This window comes from Hippopotamus amphibius, chromosome 4, assembly GCF_030028045.1.
Source record: "Hippopotamus amphibius kiboko isolate mHipAmp2 chromosome 4, mHipAmp2.hap2, whole genome shotgun sequence".
Classification (NCBI taxonomy): domain Eukaryota; kingdom Metazoa; phylum Chordata; class Mammalia; order Artiodactyla; family Hippopotamidae; genus Hippopotamus; species Hippopotamus amphibius.
This window is the reverse complement of record NC_080189.1, coordinates 118,377,031-118,398,229: the sequence shown is the minus strand read 5'-3', so window position 1 is coordinate 118,398,229 and position 21,199 is coordinate 118,377,031. Positions and strand designations below refer to the sequence as shown.

At 41.7% G+C, this 21,199-nt stretch overlaps 1 protein-coding gene across 22 annotated transcripts in view; it reads right to left on the bottom strand.

Annotated features, from left to right (window-relative positions):
- The window catches only part of PARD3 (par-3 family cell polarity regulator), a 608,396-nt gene that overhangs the window by 473,347 nt on the left and 113,850 nt on the right, over positions 1-21,199 (bottom strand). Inside the window, exons 1-2 of one of the 22 annotated variants that reach the window (XM_057730279.1) lie at positions 18,871-19,007; positions 16,129-16,261 (exon numbers count right to left, since the gene is read on the bottom strand). The exons of 20 other annotated variants lie outside the window; for them this stretch is intronic. Coding sequence is in view for 1 of the 2 variants with exons in the window: in XM_057730275.1 (XP_057586258.1) it covers positions 18,871-19,011 (141 nt within the window). In the remaining variant the exon portion in view is untranslated. Of the gene's footprint in view, positions 1-16,128; positions 16,262-18,870; positions 19,277-21,199 lie in introns of those variants that run through there. One more of the 22 variants, XM_057730275.1, reaches the window with a different exon arrangement.

Here is a 21,199-nt window from a genome sequence, read left to right as displayed (position 1 = left end):
TCACATCTTTTTTTTCTCATTCCGAATTTCCTTAGGGAATTTGAGACAGAGGTCTCCTTTCACTTTTTTCCAAATCTGAGCACTAGATCCCAGACAGCAGGGAAGGCACCTGGTTTGAGATGTTCTGCTGAATAACCACATGGATGCTGGGGCCAGAGGCAGGGACAGGATAGAAACACTGAGACTCCAAAATGGCCAACATCCTCCAAATAAGAGACAAGAGCACAGATGCGGCAGGACCTAGCGGACTGACTGGGGTGCATTTGTGGGATGGGTCCTGTCTCGCCACCTGGCGGGGAGGCTTTGAGCCTGCAGCATCACCAGAAGACCTCTAGCGGAAAGACAGACTCAGATTCTAGGGAATGACACGTTACTACCCAGGCTGGCTGCAGCCATACGCAACAAATATGCAGATTCCTCAGCTGTAACAAGGAGCCTGTATAGAAAGTAACTGTATAAGTGGGTCAGACTTTGACTTGATAGGCAGAGATTTGCATTTCAAAAAAAAAAAGCTGGTCGCTAAGGCAAAGGGGATGAAAGCAGCATTAAAACAGAAGTGCTCATTTAAATGACAAGCCCTAGAGCTCTGAGGCTGGTAAGGGATGAGAAATAAATAAAAAAAGACAAATCACGTGTTTAAGAGGGGAAAATGTGTTAGCTTAGATCACCTTTAACAAAGTGCAAGATCTGGAGGGTCTTATACGAGGAATAATAATCAGAAAAATAATATTTGGGGTCAGTCACGTGGACTTCGTTCTTTAGGAGGGAACAAATTATTTTCAAACTTTGAAAAGGAGACAATTTTGAGGAGCAGAAACACCTGATAAGCAAAGCCGCAGGGTCAGATACTTAAACTGGAAACACCCGATGTCCTTCCTTGTGATCTGCTGGTCAGCCTGTCCCTCACACATTCCCTAATACACGTCACCCTCAGTCCCCTTAGAGATCTGTTCATCTTGTTTAAGGACTGAAAAAAATTATATCTTTTCATCTTTTTCGCTGTTTTGACAAACTCTGCCTCCTCTGAAAAGAAAACGCTCCCGCAATGAACATAACAATAGCACGTGTAGCGTGAACCCCTGAAGGGGCGTTTGGAAGGGGAAGAGGAAGGAACTCAGACCCACGGGATGTCTCTACAAAGATGCACCTGGAGACGGAACCCTGGCCTAGACAAGCCCAGAGGACCCTGGCACAGCCCTGGGAGTGTCCACGGGGCACCCGGCTGGGAAGGGTCTGCTCTCTGTGGCCTGTTACCCGCAGATGCGATTACAAGGCAGAAAGAAGAGAAATCTAGAAGAGAAGCATTAGTGCCTGCGTACACACACACACACACACAAACACACATGCACGCACACATACCCAATGATGGTAGAATCCTCAAATCTGCTTAACACAGAGGCATGAGCTAACAGAATAATTCACGCCTTGTCTTTATTAATTGCTCTAACAGTAAACTGACAACCTTTATAAAAATGTGATTGTGATTACATGGTCCTAATAGGGATTAGGTGAAAATAAATGCATTTGGAGCCAATAAAATTGTGAAAAACAGTTCAAAGAAGTACCTTAAAGATGACGCCACTACTGGCTTCTGGGGAAGGCTAAGCAGATACCCCAAAAAAAAAAGAAAAAAGAAAGAAATAATAACAAGTAAGGCGTATAAGGCAACACCATCGACCACAGGCTGTTTTCACTCTCACAGCCACCCCCTTGCAAATGGTACTATTATTATCACAGCCTTTTTGCAGATGCACTGAAAGGTTAGGTAATTTGCCCAAAGTCACACAGCCGGATAGCTGGACTGAACTTGAACCCAAGCCACCTGGATCCAGACTCTGTGCTCTAGAATCCAAGATGCACTGCCAGCCTTTCTATGGAAAAATGCCTGTGACTTCCATTGGAAAGGCAATTGTTCCACCGATGAAAAACAGAAACAGAGCCACGGTTGCTACGTTGCTAAATTAGATCAAGCCACACACCAAATCCAATTACAAAACCTTTCCCGTACCAGCACAAGGTACTTTTTCCTAAACTCAGCTCCGACATCTGGCTTTCAAAATCTCCTATTCTGGGTTCTTCCCCAGCTGTTCCCTAATGAACACGGCCCACTGCTACACGGACACACGAGGAGCGTTTCCACATTTATACTCCCTAATGCTAGTGCCCAAAACATTTGTGACCCTTGCCTCTTCTTTCTAAAATCACAACCCATCCTTGATTGCTCACCCCCTGCTATACACCAAGTGCCTTATAAGAACCATAAAATTAAGCGCTTAAAAAAAAAATCACCATTTATTCTTTCCTATCATGAAAATAAAAGAGCACATGGCAAATGCTTTTGTGAGCCCAAAACTCTGCCCAATGTCCGTTACACACAACTCTGAATAGTGTTTGTCATTCAAACCCCCTGTTAAAAGCCATCTGAATCCAGACTCTGTGCTTACGTTACACTGTTCAAAAGAAAAGTAAATGTAGCTTCCTATCAAACCACTGCAAACTCCTAAAAAGTGGAGCTTGAATTGCACATCATACAAAGGCTTTATGAGAATCTCTCTGCTAGGGCCACCTGTTCAGCTTGTGCACACTGCTCCGTGTTTGTCTATAAATCGTTCTAGCATATTAGTTCTCAATGATTTATTTGTGTGTTTTCTCTGTAAAAGACAACAAGGCATTGCCCTAGCCTGTGTTTTTCCTGATCACACAGGAGTTGGGGTGGTGTGGGGGGGTGTCACGTGCATGATATCACTGCAAAACGTGCAAAACAGGGCAGAATGCCGGGGAGAGTAAAGAAAGGAATGGGAACTCTGAAGAATATGGCCATTCTCACTGAAAAACAGCAATGATGTTACATCAAGTGCTGTTGTACCAAGAGCCTTGGGAACAACAATACAGAGAGGGTCCACAAGGGGGAGCCAGTGGGTCCATCTTCAAGGCAACTGGAGATTAGGAAATTTGGTCTAAAAACCAAAACTTTACCTTAACAGAAACTTTAAAGCCATTAAGACAAGCCACAAGAAAGAGAATGAAAAAAATCTTAAGAGAAACAAGGGGAGCAGTGAAAGAAAGCAGAAAAGAATAAGATACAGAAATTCCCTATGCCGCTTAGAACTGAATTCAAAAACCAAAAGGACTTTTTAGTGTAATCTTCAGTGTGAGCTCAAAAACAAACATTTGAGAAGGATGGCTGGAAAACAGCCTTCTCACATAGTAGTAAAAAATCAAAAAATTTTCATGATATACAAACTTGAGACTGAAGAAAAAAGTAAAAAAAAAAAAATATGAATGTTTTCTTTAAAATTCCCTTCCTTGGTCAAACTTAGTTACCAGGACTGCTCCCACATGCCACCCAAACAAACAAACAAACAAAAAAAGCTGTAATGTTAACAGAGTGGTGGTACATCTATTCTAACATTACATTTCTCTAGGTCTCTCCTATTCTGCATTTTATTTTTAACCTTCAAAATTTAAAAAAACAAAAATCTGAAACACACCCCATTCCAATATCTCCTAGAGGTTCCAGATCACTGACCTTAATTCCTGGAAGTGGCATCTGATAACTATATTGTCAGTAAAGGTTTAAATATTGCTACTAAAGATGTAATTATAGATGCTCAAGTTTTCATACTATCGAAGCACATTAATTAAAACTTGGCACCGCTGAAGGAAATCAGGGAACAAATGAAAAGGAAGATGGCGTGTACTTCATATTGAGTGTAGCGTAATTATTACCTCTTTTTGATAAAGATATGCAGAGGACGGCCCCAGCACTGCGCCTGTAATCACTTCCACCATCGTTCAATACAAAAGAACTGATCCATCAAAATCCAAAGGGATTTGCTTATTGTTATGCTTTCAGAAAGCTCACCAGGTATTTCCAAATGCTTTCTAATGACAATAATTAAACATCTGGTAATGGTGACCTACTTGTGGCTGCTGAACTTCCTGGGATAGTCTCTTCCATTAATTATGTACATGCTGGGAAGCGGAGAGAGTTTACATTATGAATAATAACTCAAGACGCGGGAGAAGCCAGAAGCCCACAGGGGCAGCTCCCCGCTGTCCTGACTGCTATCTGTATTAAGGCCTTGTTAGCGCCCTCAGATTGGGGAACAGATGCTACATAAGAATTGCAAAAGCACCAAGCTAAGGCATGCAGGCAAGCTCAACGGAAACACGGGGTGAGGAAAGAGCCTTTTATTAAACATTCCAAACTGTGCCTGAGGGGGAAGAGCCAAGCTGTCACAGCTCTACATTTCACTCCGCAAGGAATCATGTTCGGATGCAAACGTGGACCCTAAACTTTCGCAATAGTGACCAGGTCTTTTCATTTTTTTTTCTTTTTTAATTAATTAATTTATTTATTGGCTGTGTTGGGTCTTCGTTGCTGTGCAGGGGCTTGCTCTAGCTGCGGAGAGCGGGGGCTACTCCTCATTGCAGTGCGCGGGCTTCTCATTGCAGTGGCTTCTCTTGTTGTGGAGCACGGGCTCTAGGCACACAGGCTTCAGTAGTTGTGGCTCTTGGACTCTAGAGTACAGGCTCAGTAGTTGTGGCACATGGGCTTAGCTGCTCCGAAGCATGTGGGATCTTCCCGGACTAGGGATTGAACCCCTGTCCCCTGAATTGGCAGGCAGATTCTTAACCACTGCGCCACCAGGAAAGTCCATGACCAGGTCTTTTAGATCCTTGGCAAAGGCACAGATAAGAAAAGCCAGAACAAGAACACATACATCTTCAACACTGTTTCATGCTTCCTTAAATTAGGAGTGAAGAGAAATGAATTTAGACATAGAGGTTTGCTGTCATTTGAAATTCATTTAACGAAAGAATTTCTTAAGTCCACTTGGAGTTCATTAAAATCAAATAATACTTGTTTATTCTAATTGGATCAGCATCTTCCCCAAAAGCCACAGACTTTTACTAGTTAATATATGGGGGCTACCTCCTACTTTGTTTCAGCTTTATTTTAATCTTTTTGGAACTCAATAAAGAGATCATTCCAGCTTTTTAAAAAAAGATTATTTGGGTTTTATACCCTTTGGTATTTATGTGAAAATCTATATTAGTACTAATTCATAATTAGGTTCTAGTTTAAATTATGACATTTCTTAGGGTAAGTTCACTGAAATTATTTCATTAGTTGATTTGCTTAATCCTGAATATTATTTAATATATGCCAAAGGTACAAGTCAGGGTCCAGTAAGGAAAACAGAAATCACAACAGAGAGTATAAGGAAGCAGGTAAACTGGTGAGCTTGGAGCTGGGGATACAGAGAAGGAGGGACATGGGGGTTAGCAGAACCCAGAGACTTGGGCGGGGGGCTGGGGCAGCTGGTACCCGGCCTCTGAGCAGAGGGTGCTGCCTGCTGGGGCTGGGATGTGGGGCGCTTGGCAGAGGGTCTTCCTGCGTGGGGACACTGCCAGGCTGGGCTGGCCCCTAGGAGCCGGGAGGAAGCGCTCAGCAGAGCTGGTGCCGGGACATCTGAGCGGGTGCTCGGCCCGTTAGGGGCTGATGAACCTGGTTCTGGGGCTGCTGGAAAAAGAGCTGAAAGCTAGAATTGCTTGCCAGTGAATGGCCCTGGCTGGGCGATGCTGGCAGGGAGAGCAAGGAAACAAGAAGCACCAGGTGCCACCTCCCGTCCTCCCTTCCAGGCTTCCTCCAGCACCACCGACAGATGAGCGGGACACGTAGGACATACGACAGAGGCGGAGCTTAAGTGGCCAGGTCGCGGTTGACGAATACCATGTTACTGCCTCAGTGCCTCGGCTTCCTCACCGGTGAGATGGAGAAGATTCCAGAATCCACGCATAGATGGTGCTCATCACATTTGTTTAAAAGTCCTTATAATCATGCCCGGCGCAGGATAAATGCTAAATTTATACACATTATTTTCCAAGTATTTGTTATTTAATTTGCATAATTTTTTTGGTTAAAATCTACCCACAAAATCCACTTTCATAGAAAACTCTTACGCAAAACAAGAGCACGCACAGCCTGGGCTTGGTCTAACCCTCAGGAAGCAGACCTAAAAAGAAGAAGGGTTTTAAGGAGTCCAGCGCCCAGGGCAGGCTCTGCTTCCAACACGACCCCACACACCACCTGCGCCTGTGCTTCTTCCCTCAAAGGAGCCCGATTTAAAAAAAAAAAAAAAAATGTTTTTCTACGCTTCCCTCCAGTATTTACAATTTTTATAATTATAAAATTCCTTCTTCATTTAATTTCAAATTGAAATTAAACTAAAAAGTCCTTGGCTTTAATTAAGGCTTCTCATGGGACAGAAGATTGGTTGAACCACACATAATATCAACATAAATGCCTGCACTGTGTTTATTTTTCTCGAAAGATAGACCATTTACAACTTAGAATAAAATTTTAGAACACAAAGGACATTTAAACTTGGTATTTTCAGAGGAGCATCAACTGAGGAGTAAATAACTGTGCACAGGGCTGCCACGTGCACCAGGGTGGGCGGGGTGGTTCCCCCGGGGGTGGGAGGGGTGGGGAAGCTGTGCGGGGCAGACCCTGAGTGTGCAGCCACTGAAAGGCACAGCCAAACTGGGCAAAATGAAGACGCGTGGGAGGATCAAGCCTGCCACTCTCTCACTGACCCAAATACACAGCGTGAACGCACAGAGAGATGGTCCTTGGGTTTTCACCTGTGGGTTCAGCAACCACCAGGCTTTCCGTGGCTGAGCCACACAGTCCAGACCCCACGAATGCCAGTCAGCACCAGGGATAGCGGTTTCGGCAGCAAGAACCAGCAGGGGTTGAACTACCCAACACAGCCGTGCTCAGCTACCTCCACGTGGAAAATTATTTTAAAACGTGACACAGAAGCACTGTGTTCTAGTTCAATACTCTAAGCCATTTTTGTGGTGGTGGATGTTGTATCCCAATTCGCCCCTCATATCCACCCTGGCACCCAAGAACGGAACCTGCTGGCCTCTTCAACAAGGAAATGCTACTTTTTTTTTTTTTTTTTTTTTTTTTTTAGTTTTTATTGGTGTATACTTGATTTACTATGTTGTGTTAGTTTCAGGTGTACGGCCAAGTGAATCAGTTATACATATACATATATCCATTCTTTTTTTTTTTTAGATTATTTTCCCATATAGGCCAATAAATGTTACTTTGAAAAACTGAATTGACAATAGCTGTTCTTTCACACATTAAATTATCTACCAAAAGTCACTTTTCACATGTGGCATAAGGGCTAGGATTATAATTAATTGGACTGGTAGGAATAATGTGAGGATTTGGTCTAACAAAGGCTTTCATCTTTATACATAACGTAGGCCTTCAGGACATACTGGGCCCCTCAAGTCAAAAACTACTTTTTAATTGAAGTAATTACTCTCCCTGAGAAACAAGACACAAAAAAGATGCATCTCGCTGACCCAGCATGCTGACAAAGCCAGCTCTTCCGTAATTAATAAAGCAACCGCTTCTCAGGAAGTAAAGCCTACTTGCAAACATCCTAAAACAGGTAAATGGATAAAGGAACTCAGGACATTCATGCAGCAAAAATACAAGCTTTTTTCCGGAACAGGTCTGATGAAGGTCCTGTGGTTTTTCCCAAACTGCTCATATCAAACGAAGGCTTGATGGTCACAGCAGAGAAAGCAGGGCAAGCCCTTTCCTGTGGAGGTTAAGAAAGGAAGTAACAGCTCTTAAGCGTCACCTTCACATAGAATAAAGGGGAAAGAAAAAACAACGGATGTGATCTATTTATTCATCTGCAGCTAAAACTGGCCCTGGGTTATGGCCCACAGGCCTTCACCCAGGTTCAGTGACACAGAGGAAGGAATCGCAGAGGGCAGAGTTGTCATCACCATGGCTTTGCAAACAGCTCAGCGACAGTGGCCTTTGCTGCAGTGAAAGCAGAGACACAGACAAGAGCCCTTGACCTTCAGGTAAGCCCTTGGGGGGAGGGAGGGGTCGGCACAATCGGTGATGCATTAAGGTTCCCCCCATCACCCAGTAGTGCAGGCAAAGAAAAGGGCACACCTGCTGCAAAGACCGCACCCCCTTGGGGAGAGGATCAGATCTGGTTCCTGGGATCTCAGGGCCTAAAACATGCAGGCAGAGAGCCACGCCCACACCTTCCTGGAGGTACACGTGTCAGGGGAACGGTGTCTCCACTTGTCTGTGATCACCTTCTCTAAAGCCGGCTCAGCTGACATCTCAGGGTGGCCAAAAAGAACTGCTGGCCCTTTCTTTCTCAGTGATCAGCTTTCCTGGGTCTCAACACGCTCCCTCTCTCTACTTTCAGACACCCGATTGTAGGCAAATACTGATGTGATAAACAGGCACACTGAACACAGGGAACGAGCTCCTGTGTGTGACCCACCAGGCCTGGGAGGTGCCGAGCATGGCAAACATTTTAAAGACACTGTGTCATTCTATTCATCCACAAAACACTCCACTTTCCACTTTTTTCCCCCAAAAGAATGCTTTTAATATATTTATGTCAACGTCTGTATAACAGAAAATGCAATCAGAATCTTTTTCTTAGTCAAATTAGTGGCCACTGTATCTGTCATCCCAGACAAGGCTATTAAGAAGTTTGTCCCAAGCAAGTCTTTCTGTGCAAAATATTAAATACCTTTTCCTAATCACTTCTGGGTTCTCAAGCACACTCTGTCCTATTCTCTGTAACGGCTTATACAGAATCTGCAGACAGTTCAGAACCACTTCAAAAATTATGTAAGTGTTTACGTGTGTGTGTTTTAGATAGACAGATAGATAGCCCAAAAGAGGGAATGCACACTTTTCTGCAAAGGCATCCCACTAAGTAGGGACACAACATAAGCAAAACCACAACTACCAAGAAAAGCATACATTTTAAGAGAAAAGAAAACTTGCCTGGAGAAGTGTCCTGTATTAATATAATCTGTGCAAGTTATTAATAATAAAGATTTCTAGACTGTCTTTATCGAAATAGGTACAGAAATTCAAATTAGCTAGAGGTTAATCATACCAAAAGAGAGATTCTCGTGAACCATCTATTTCTAAATAAAACCCAATCCTCCAAAAACCCCAGTTTAAGTACAGGAGGTATACTACTGAGGCATTGATGATTTTTTAAAACGCTAGCATGTGTATTCATGCAATATGTATTGACTAATTATTTGGCTAATCCAATAGCAAGAAACTTCTGCTGACTGGTTACTTTTGGTTCCCAACACAATACAAAGTATCTAAGAATCTCAACTTCCCTATGCCGTTTGTCAAAGCTCGGAAGCTAATGCAGTATCACTATCAGACTCTAGATGGCGCTATAGGAATGACTCAACAAGACAACTCCAGACATTCAAGTTTGTCCTATTCACCCTCTGCCACCTGTCCACTGAGGGCTCCTCATTTCTTGTTCTGTTTCTGGGCCTGACTACCTTCGCTTCATCCTTAAAGGCAGGAAGAGGGGGAGGAGGGCATGCACAGAAAATATAGGATAGAGGATCCCAGAAACTAAAGATGGATGTTTTGAACCAGACCTTGTTTGGACCTAATTTGAAACTTGATATGCACACCCAACAACAAAAGCATCTGTTCCAGATCTTTCAGAAACACTCTAAACTTAATTATAACATAATTATTGACATACAGGTTGAAAAATTGGTTTGGAAATCCAAGAACAAAATCCAAACATTAAAATGAACCAATCATCAAGGGCCAACGAGCTGGTAGAAGCCATCTTTCTGTTAACGTAATGTCAACATGTCAAAAATTCGAATTCAATATCTAAGGAAAGAGTAGGTTGTACTCCAAGTGTCATTCCATCGTTCTCAAAACATATTGATCGACAGCCAGGGCAAGTGATGGTGGTGAGACCCCCGGCACCCACAACAACATTCACTGTGGCGACACCAACAGCGCAGTGACAACTGGGGGCTGTAGTGTCATCACCTGATTCATCACAGAGCCAAAAGAACATTATGCAAAGAGAGATTTTTATCTGCCAGCCTTTGGCACCGAAAGATGCAGAATGATTTTAGATGATTCTGTATCTAGCATATTTGAGAAATATTTGCACTAGATCATTCTAAGCATCAAGGTGCACCCACATGGGTGGCTTGAGACAAGGCCAGGGTGCTCCCCTTTCTAGTCCAGTCCAGTTGGATGACTTGATGGCCAAATGCCCAGCCAAGGTGGACTTGGTCTTGATAAATTAAGCTGAATGAAAACATCAGCTACTGTAGCTAATGTTTATTCTTAAATTCCACAGGAAATGCTTATTATACTGTGATGACTTTGTTAAAAGTAATTATAATAAGCTCCATTCTCATTTGTAGGGCCTGAAGGAGAATTACCGGCTGCTTCAGTGCTTTAAGGTCATACGGAAGGAAGTGAGGAGGAGGGACTTCCCAAAAAGCCAGGAAGGAAGGAGATACTACACAGAGATGTGTCACATCTCTCCTTGGTCCTTTAGCTTCCTGGATGGGACGATGGTGCACGTGGGTTTTCACCCCTGGCCTGTAATGGTTAAGGGAGAAGATGGGTGAAAGAGTAATTGCCCTCACCTGCAAAGACAAATGAAAACAACAAAGGCCAGCACAGGCCCACACAAACCACATCTCAGGTCAATTTCTTGGCCATAATAAAAAAGGTCTGTTTCCCCACCATAAAAACACCTTCCTGTATGCAGAACTGCTCCCTTCCTTTACAGAACTGCCTGTACTGGGGGTTTTTTCGTGCTCTCCACCTGATTTAACCTGCTCAGCACAAGCGACTGCCTCATGGTCACCACACTCCTCCTACATTCCATGAAGACTGGAATTAGAAAGTACCTATCACAGTTCACATTCACCAGAGTAGCTTCAAGAAAAATCAAAATCTAAGAAGAGCTGAGAGAAAGAGAAAACAGACAATTCTCTTCCTTCAAACCTGGCTTTACAGAATATAAATGCCCAGAATATAAATGTCTCCAGAGCCTTCTTTGTAGTTACACTTAAATCTAATGGTAAATATTTAATTTTTATGGATAAGCAAAAGAAAAAGAAAAAACTTATTCACACAATCGGGCCTTCTGAAAGCAAAGATACTTCAGGTAATATCTCATTTCCATTCATTCAACAAATATTTGAGCACTTGCTATGTGGCAGGCACTGTTCTAGGTGCTGAGGATACAACAGATGAAAATACGGGAGAGACAGAAAAGACAAGGGGGGAAAATGCCTGTACTATTAACACAACTATTAGGAGCTGAGCTCACTGAACATCTTAAAGGTGGCAGAAACTAGTGTTTCTGTGAGCCAGACATGGATTTGGAGCAGGTCAGTAGTAAACAATGGTGATTTTATTTATTTTTACTCTCTGGAAAAGGAGATAACAGAATTCCTGAAAGTGCAGTCATGTTTCTAAGGTTAAGAATCCCTTTCATTGCACCTAGAACAGTGCTCTGTATGGAATGGGTGCTTGAGGTGTTGGGTGTGAAAAAATGTAAACGGGTAAATTTTGTGCATATCTTCAAGGCTGGCTTAAGCAGAAGACTGCTTTTTTTAAACACTTGAAAAATTAAAGGCTTTGTTTTATATGACGAAAAAACTGACATAACTGCACTGTAAGAAAAGGGGGTGATGGGCTTCCTAGGTGGCGCAGTGGTTGAGAATCTGCCTGCCAATGCAGGGAACACGGGTTCGATCCCTGCTCCAGGAAGATCCCACATGCCACAGAGCAACTAAGCCTGTGCGCCACAACTACTGAGCCTATGCTCTTAAAAAAAAGAAAAAAAAAAAAAAACAGAAAAAGAAAAGGGGGTGATAATTCGTTTGGAACTAATGAAAAGAAACAGGATCCTTGACAAGATGCCTGTTTCCCCATGATTTGGTGATTTGAGTGTTCTGAGGATCAGCATAAAAATGTGATTTTAAAAAAATAAGGTGCCTCGTTAGCACAGTGCGTAGCGCCTCAGTCTCATAAAAAAATATTTTACCTAAGACATCTGGACTCCTCAGGTGGTCTTCCATATAGATAGGAAAACATATTTCAAAGTTACGTATTAAAAATGTGGCTTTCAAGTCTACGATGGAAATTCTCCGATAAAGAATACAGATATAAATCCTATGAGAAAGCAACTTATGTGTCCTCCTCAGACTGATACTGAAAAGCTATCCAGAGTTAGATAACTTTGTTAACAAGGTCATACTTTGTGTTAAAGGAGCTAAGAGAGTCTGTCTCAGTAACCAGGTTAAATATTTTGATCTTGACTTTTCAATCCTGATCCGAAAGAAAGAAGCCTACCTGTCCTGTTACTGCAGATAAAGATCCCTGGTGTGGGAATGTGTCGGGAGGTTAGTAGTCAGCCTCCTATCTCTACCGGGGGTCACACCTACACAGCTATAAAGACTCCTTCACCTGTCTCAGAACACGGGGACACGTGAGCAAGGGCCGACACCAGCCAACATGACACCAGCATGCTGGCTCAGCTGTCACCCAGGGCCCAGAGTCTCACACTCTCATTTCTTCCTGGGATGGGCACATGTCCTATGCTAATTGCCATTGAGTTCTACTCTCAAATCTGCAGTTATATAGTCCCATTATCTTCTGTAAGTCCCTTAACTTCTCCAGAGCTGTTTCTTCACATGTCAGCGTTCAGTGGTTTAGGCCACACTCACTTGAGGTCAATAAAGGCGCCGGCGGGGCAACCCCGACTGGCCCCCACAAGCATGCTTGAGAATGTCTGTGTCTACAGCATCTGGTTCAACCTGTGGTGAAGAATCCTGAGGTTACATGACATCTGAAGTCCAATCAAACTATAAAAATTCTCCAAGTACAATCCCACAACACTTGATCCAAGAGGAATTTAGTTTGTTTTGTTTTATTTACACTTTCAACTTTGTTTGGAAGAGAGAGCCAAAAGCACGAAAGGAGCTGAGATCATTAGAACCTGAAGTTTTATGTAACTGAGCCTCACAAAAAACACAGAAACGTACTTCTGTCTCACTTTTCAACTGATTTCTTTACCCATGCGTGGGCAGCCATTTGGGTCTACAAACCTGAGACCACAGTGGATCCAGAGTCACTGGTGAGGGTCAGAGGATGGAAGACACCTGCCAGTGGCCACTCTTGCAGAAGCTGAGACCTCAGTAGGAATTAGAGTCTTCAAATCAAAAGAAATAAGCTTTCAGGCTGCATCACACACAGCAACAAGACAGCTGCCCCTGGGTTTGGTCTACATACCTTACTTCTGTTAGTCACGGCTCCAGTGAAAGGGTAAGATGCATGATAAAGGCCAGGCCATGCTTTTTGCAATTAAGAAATAGTTTTGAATCAGGAAACTCAGATGTATCCACAGATATCTGAATTGTATAAAAATGCCAATTTCAGTAAGGGAAAATCAATATAAAGTGATACCCCATGAATCAAACTTTAAAAGAGGATGAATTTCAAACCAACCTCCTCAAGTAAGGCATTTATCTCCTCCACAAGGTTCAAACAATTCAAAAAAAGAAAAGAAAAATTAAAAGTTTGCTTGGTCGTTGATGTTTAGAACATAGATAATGGAATCCTAAATGCTGATGAAGAGGAACATGGGAAAACAAACTGTGGTATATTTGCAGAGTGGAATGCTATGCTGCCACGGAAAGGAACAGACAAGTTTTATGTATATGAACATGTGCTTCAAAAACAACACAATGAACAAATGAAGTTGCAGACGAATACCAATGGCTTAATACCAGTTAAATTTACAAAAAAAAAGCAATATGCTGTTTATAGATGCATAGATATGAAATAAAAGTAATAAATATGGCTAAAGAAAGCAAAAAAAAGTTCTGGAAAACATTTAAAAATTTTTTAGTATTTGTGTCATAGTAATAAGTACTTCAAACTCGACACGGAAATTAAATTCAACAAAAAATTTAACACTAAGGGCCAAGGTTACCATATAATGCCACAAGAGACACTGAAACACCAGGGTTAGGAGAAACTTGAAAAAGGAAAATGCTTGCCAAAATATGATTATATGTGTTTCCAAATCAAAGAGAACTGATTCTTTGAAAGCGAGTGTCAATCGTACCAACTGTTAGAAAGAAGAGCTGCACAAGCTGTAAGAGCTCCACAAATTCAGGAGCAGAGTCCCTAAGGGACAGAGAAGCAGGTCACAAATTTCAAACACAACGTGTTTTGTGGTTTTAAAGACACCACTTGAAAATCGATATATCACTGGAAAAAAAAAAAAAAAAGCCTGGGTTTATTTACACATGACTCAGATGGAAAAGGTTAACCTCTCTCCCTTTCCCCAGGAACACTGCTATTTACGCACAGTTCTTCATCTTTCTCACCCACCCTTATGATCAAGTACCAAATTGAAGACTTTTAAAGCACAAATTAACATAAATTACAGTGCACTTAGTTCACAGCCCAAAAAGGTAAACAAGGAATTTACCACCAGCCGAGCACGCAGTCACTCTAACCAGGCAACTGCATGGTCCCACGTGGCAGGAACAACCATCCTTTCTAATCTGACAGCGGGGGCTCCTCCTTGGGAACATGTATAACTAACAGCTCATGATAATAAATCACGTCCGCCCACCGATGGGCTGCATTGTTTCTACCCTGTCTGAAGACACTCCTTATACAAGAGCTGCTGTCTTTCAAGAGAATATGTATGAATCCTCCAAAGACATGGTCTAACTTTCTCATTCAAAATGAGCCACGTTTCATGCTGGTCCTTCTGACTCTTGGTTGTCAAGGCCTGTTTCGGCTGGTATTACGACGTGGTGAGACACTAACTACAGTAAGGAATGGAGGTTGAGTGACGTTACAGACGCTGGCCCCTCCTGATTCCTTCTGAAACATGGTGTTCAACAGTCTTTGTCTTTGCTCGCCTCAAGGATGATAAATTTCATTATCACCTACACGTATTTCATTTCCCTTTGATATTTAAGTATGAAAAGCTCTGGATTGATCTATTCTTAAATTCAAAATTATCTCAGCCTACTTTAAGTTAGCTGCCATTTCAGACGAAACCACCTAATCAAGAAATGTCAAAGGAGAACTAAGGAGCACAATTAATGCTGGCACAAATTTCCCTAAAAATAACTAAAGATGGCTTGTTTCAAACCAAATCACAAATTGCTCAATCTGAGGACAGACTGTTTTTGGAAGAAAATTTATTTGTCCTAGAATAATTTGAGGGTAACAAATACTAAAGGTTTGTATGTTTTAAACTGATACTTTGAGACCTACAATATGCACATTTTCACCTCATTACATAGGGTAAAGCTAAACGTAATATTAAAAAAATATACAAGCTATTCTTGAAAACATGAACTGAATTTAAGTTTTGGAGCTTTCCATTAACTGAGGTTGTGAAAAAGGCAAGAACGTACAACTTTTGCAGCACAAGAGTAAGAGAGAATCAACCTTGATGACACTGTAATATGGACACAGCAAAGCAATGTCACAAAACTTATCAAGAATAGACTTCTTTCTGTCTGGGTGACATCAGTGACCAGCACTATCTTCTGTGCTATCATTAGGAAACTATTCTGGTAACAAAGAAACAAAACACTCTTCCAAGTTATCTACACATATACATTCTACTTTCTAAGTCCTTCTCTCTTTAAAGAAAAAAAAGGTGGTTACATTTTATGAAATAGGAGTGCTGTTACATATTCCTAACTTGTTACCTATTCTTAAAGCAGTTTTCTAACAAACACTTAGCAGGGCCATTCGTTTTAGTGTTTTATGATAAACAGCAACGTACCTCAAATTATTTTGGACATAAATGCAATCTCTCACTGACAAGCAGCGGCACTATCACGGAGAGAATGGTATAAAAATACAACTTTGTGCACACAGATCTATTAGATCAACTGTGATCCTTCTACATATCAGTCAATAGAACATGGAAAAGCATGAGACAAAAAGCCTTAGCGTGTTATCTTCCATACACACACACACACACACACACTCGCTCACACGACAAACACTACAAATTTCTAGTGTTTGAATACAAAATCCACCCAATTCCCCTTGCTTTTGACCTGGGGATGATTAACAAAGGGGTTCAAAATAATTATCCTTAGGCCCTAAATGACCAAGGCAGCTTTATTTTCAGTTCTGTGTCTTCCACTTAAAAAAAGGAAGGCTCTTTAGCAGCTAAAACGTACGTCTATATAACTTACAATTCTTAAGGTTTCTTTTTGTTGGTTTAAAAAACCATCTAACTTTCTGGGTTCGCTTCATTGCTCTTCCACCGTTCAGCAACCTTGTCAGAATGTGTCATTCTGATGACTTCCACGTTTAGATTGCGATTTTCTATGTAATCAAGATGAGAAGTAAGTCAGCACAGAGACAGACATATAGATGCGTGATCACAGTGACAGTGTTGTAGTAAATGACTGAAATCCACACCCGTGACCACGCACACGTCCTGATGCATGAATTCTGACCATTTACTCCAAAAGCCTTGTTGTGTTTTGGCTGAGGCAGATTTTTCAACCATACATGCTTTAAATTGAATGCTTTGCCTTGTGAGCCCAGCGAACCGTCCCCTATACGACATTTCTGCTTCGTTTTTTTCCACTTAATATACAATCTTAACCCTCTTGACAACTCTCAGAGGCATCATCATACCCTTGTCCTAACCATCACCCCCTCCCAGCCCCCAGAAGTTTACAAACCCTGATTTTGAAACCTATGTTCTATGCAAACCTTTCCTTAAGCAAAACAATGCACGAAACTGAAATTACAAGGCTGCTTAAATGTCACACGCTAGCTTCTATCAGAGGAACAAGGCTCTGAAGGAGGGAGCGTATCTTCCTTGAGGGGGGAAAACAACATGTCTTTCCCTGCCATGAGTGTCACCCACTGCCACACACAAAATGACCCAGGAACTCTGAGCAGGAATCTAGCTGCTCTTCACCAACAGCCAACGTCCCCGTGCATCCTTCAAAAGACCATGTCTCATCTTTAGCATGAAAAAGTAATCTCATCTTACCAAACAGCCCAGAACGTAATCACTTAAAAGCATGTTTACGAGAGCACCACGCCATTACTATTATTACCAGCCCTGGAACTACAAGCAATTAGAAGTCATTTTGGGCAGGAAGTTAGAAATGCTCAGCAGAATTTAATTAGACGAATTGGATTTTGGCAGAGAACTCGAGGTGAACACCCTACTTCTATAAACGATGCCGCAGAATCCCTAATGACAAGACAGGGCACTCACACTGAAATTCTCAAGCACGGAATGCCAACACACAGGACCCCACCCTCAAGTTCAAGCAGAGTTTTCTTTATTTTTTTTTTAAGTTATTTGTTTCTTTAGAATTAATGTGTTGTGCCGGGTCTCAGTTGCAGCAGGAGGGCTCAGTTTCAGCGTGCTGGCTCCTTACTTGCGGCATGCATGTGGGATCTAGTTCCCTGACCGGGATTGCACCTGGGCCCTCTGCATTGGGAGCGTGGAGTCTTAACCACTGGACCACCAGGGAAGTCCCCAAGCAGAGTTTTCAACTTGATGCTTCTTCAAGGGGGAAGAGAAAGATTCTGCCAACTGAACCAGCGCCCTTAATTTCTTCATTCATTTCTGGTATTATTTTCTGTATATTCTATACAGAAGGTTCAATTTCTTAAAAAGAGGTTTTAATCTATGTCCTCAACTCAACTTACACTGATCTGCACATAAACAACTGTCACACAGAAAAAAATCAGGATTCTTGAGAATTCCTAACCAACAAACAACTATTACGGTTGTGATTTCTGCTGGAGGAAACAGATTTGGAACGTCTCAGACTTGATTTGTTTCTGATATTCAACATTCTCCATGATAACAAGGAAGAGAAGGGGAAAAAGATGACATTAAAATTACTCAAGATTTAGCAGACATGTGGGGACCAAAAGACGTGCCGAACTGATGATACACGTGAGTTTTCACTTTCCACTTCTATAAACCATTGAGATGTTCCGAAACACACGCGCTTCAGAAACTAGCCAGGTGACTATCACATATTTGAGCTGAATTTGTATTACATGGAGGAAGTCGTTCTGAAGCACTTCTCTGTAATACTGAACACACAATCCTTCCCCTAATAGTGGCTTGGTGAGCATGACTCTTACTGAAGTTTAAAAATAAACATTCCACCAAAAGGCCACTGGGAGGCACACGTAACCCATGGCACCTGTCCAAAAATAAATGATAAAAGGAAAAACAAAAATCACATTCTATGTGAGATGCGAGTTGACTTTTCACCAATTATTGCTGTTTGGTAACTGAAAAGGAGCCCCAAAAATGTTACTATTAAGAAGAGGACTCTTTTCATTTCTAGCAGACAATACCACTAAAAAACATGTTATGTATTACTGCTGTTTGAACAGCCTCAAGTTACATACTCAACACAGAGATAGTAAAACAAAACAACAGGAAAGCACACAGCCAGAATCACTTCCTATCACTTATATTTCCATGCAGTAGCCTCCAACTATTTTTTAGAAAAAAATCAGTTTAATTCCACACAGTCCTATGGAACAATAATCCTACGAAATTATATTAACATTAATTTGCTTTTATTCTAATATTTCATTTATGCACAAAAGTCAACTAATCCTTTCAGTGAGATGTTTGAGTAACATGAGGGTCCTCATTAAAACAAGCTTTTAGGAGAATAATTTATATTAGGAATCAGAATCTTCTGATAACATTACGACTCTGTGTTGTGAAACAGAGTAATTTAAACCCATGTAAAAATGAACAAACATACACCCAAATAAATAATAAACATCCACAAACCAACTGACGGCACAGAAGGTGTCACATGTTTTTGAAACTTCAAAGGAATGTTCAAATTAATCAAGAAACTTTTCCCAAAAGTTTCAACTACTTTCAACTCCAAAGGAAAGTTAAAGGGATCAGAAATTTCTGTACCAACCTGCCTTTTGCTGGTTTCTGAAGTGGCTCTTTTGAGGTTCAATGACCTTGCAAGCCTCAGCGCCTTCACTGAATCCTTCCGAGAGGTTCTAGAAAAGGAGTAATACCTCTTCGCAGGTTTCCTTGTCAACCTGTCTGCCATCTCAATCCATTAGAAAGGCAAAATTCACAGTGACTCAGGTTCCAAAACTAACTACAGAAAAAAAAAAATGATCCCCAGATGAACAGTCCCCAAAACCCAGATGCACAACCTGTGTTTTGCTCAGTCCTCTAGAAAGGGCAACAAATTAGAAACAGGTAGGAAATATAAGACAGAACCCTTTTCATATAAGTGACCCTCCATGGACACGAGAACTCTGTATACGGCAGGGAGACCAGGAATACAGCTCCACTGCACCAAACGAAAACAGCCTTCACCAGTTAAACAGGCCAGGGGTAGCTGTCGGGAGGGACACGGGGTGTAGCAACACACCTTGCTGTCAGCAGGGTGTGAGTACACACAGCAGGCTCAAAGAAGTCTCTTTAACTCATTCCTTGCCAAAATAGACAGGATGGAGTCCCAACCCCGACTTCAAAGCAGGAGCCCTCTTACTTAGCAGGAGTATTTTCTAAACTCCTCGAACACTCTCTTCTCCCAGTGAATAAGAAGTGGAATGATCCGATGCTCGAATACTTTTACTCAGAAAAGTATAAGACAAGATACTCACGAGAAAAATGAAATAGGAGTCTGGGACACCCGTCCTCTGTCCCAGAAAGGTGAGGAGGGTGTTTTATGTCCTTTCCAAAGGCAGCAAGAGCATCATTCATTCAGTTGACCTCAGGACTAACTGAATGAGGCTGAGTGTGAGGGAGGGGCAGGAAAAGAAGGCAGCGGAGAAATGAGAGAACTCCATTTTGTAGTGAGTACTGAATACTACTGATACTCACAACACAATTAATACTCATGGTACTATTAATACTAGAGCCCCACAAAACTCAATGCTTTGGGACACACACAGGCTAACCCAAGGGTTGAAAGGAAGTACAGTCAAGGTGATATTTTTAAATTTAGCTCATAAGCCTAAGAGTTTATTTTTGTAACAAGTGGCATACCACCATTATCTGTAAAAACACACACATACCAATCATTAAAGAAACTATGTAACTGCCTAAACTACATAATCAAACATTAGCCTATACCAGAATATCTAGCTGATAAATCATAGAAGTACAGGAATTTTAAAGGGGACAATATTAAACAGTGATCTGCTATGTCAGTTGAAGGTAGAATTATCTTTACCTTAAGACTGCCTTTCTGGGAGAGGGAAAGTCTCCCCCAACCCACTCCCCACTTTTGGCTGTGCTATGCAGCTTGTGGGATCTTAGTGCCCCAACGAGGGATCAAACCTGGACCACGAATCGAACCTGGACCCTCGGCAGTGAAAGCACCGAGTCCTAACCACTGGACCTCGAGGGATTAGAAGCACTTCTGGCCTGGAGGCTGAACATACCTCCTAATTTATCCAGCCTGAATATTCCCACCTACATATGGACCATTTCTTGCTTGAAAAGTACTTGGAATTACTTTAAATTAGACTAAGAAAAAAAGAGATAACCAAATTCTAGAACATGGAACAAAAGTGTTTTAGATGAAAAACAGTTTGTTAGCACTTTCATCTTCTTGTTTTACAACAGATCCCGAGGGGCAGGCACTTCCTGTTTCCTTCAACATCTCAGGTTCTGCCTGGAATGGAATGGATGCTCAATAAACACGTCTAAGGCTAAATTTAAAAAAAGCTAGGTTTCAGTCTCAAGTTTCTAGAACTGAGAAATCTCTGCGGACCCTACACACTACTGGTAACAACAAAATGCCTGAGGACAGTCACCATTTGACTGTCCCCTTAAAAAGAAGTGTTGCTTAATATTTTGTAAGAAACTAAGCAGTCAATTAGGCATTCCAATGCAGGGTCTCAGAATTCTGAAATATGGGATTCAGATTCTAGGATTCCCCTGTTCCAGGTGGGGTTTTACTATATGCCTATTATATTAAATAAGCTCTTTCCTGGGTGGCAGTCAGGTGCTTGCCATCTAAGCTCAAGTGGTTACAGCACTCACAAATTTCTCATGGCTTTCTGAGAGTGATTTTTCTGTGCACATCTTAGAAATAATACTACCACTGCCTCATGTCTGAGGGGTAATCTCCCTGAGCTGTCTCTTTATAGCCTTTTATACTCAGTTGTTTTCCTCAAAATCGAAATCTCGTGATACTCTCATTCAAATGGTTTGACTCAGAAGAACTTAAGGAGTTCCTTTTCCACATTTTAACACTAATTTCCTAATTAAAATGTTAT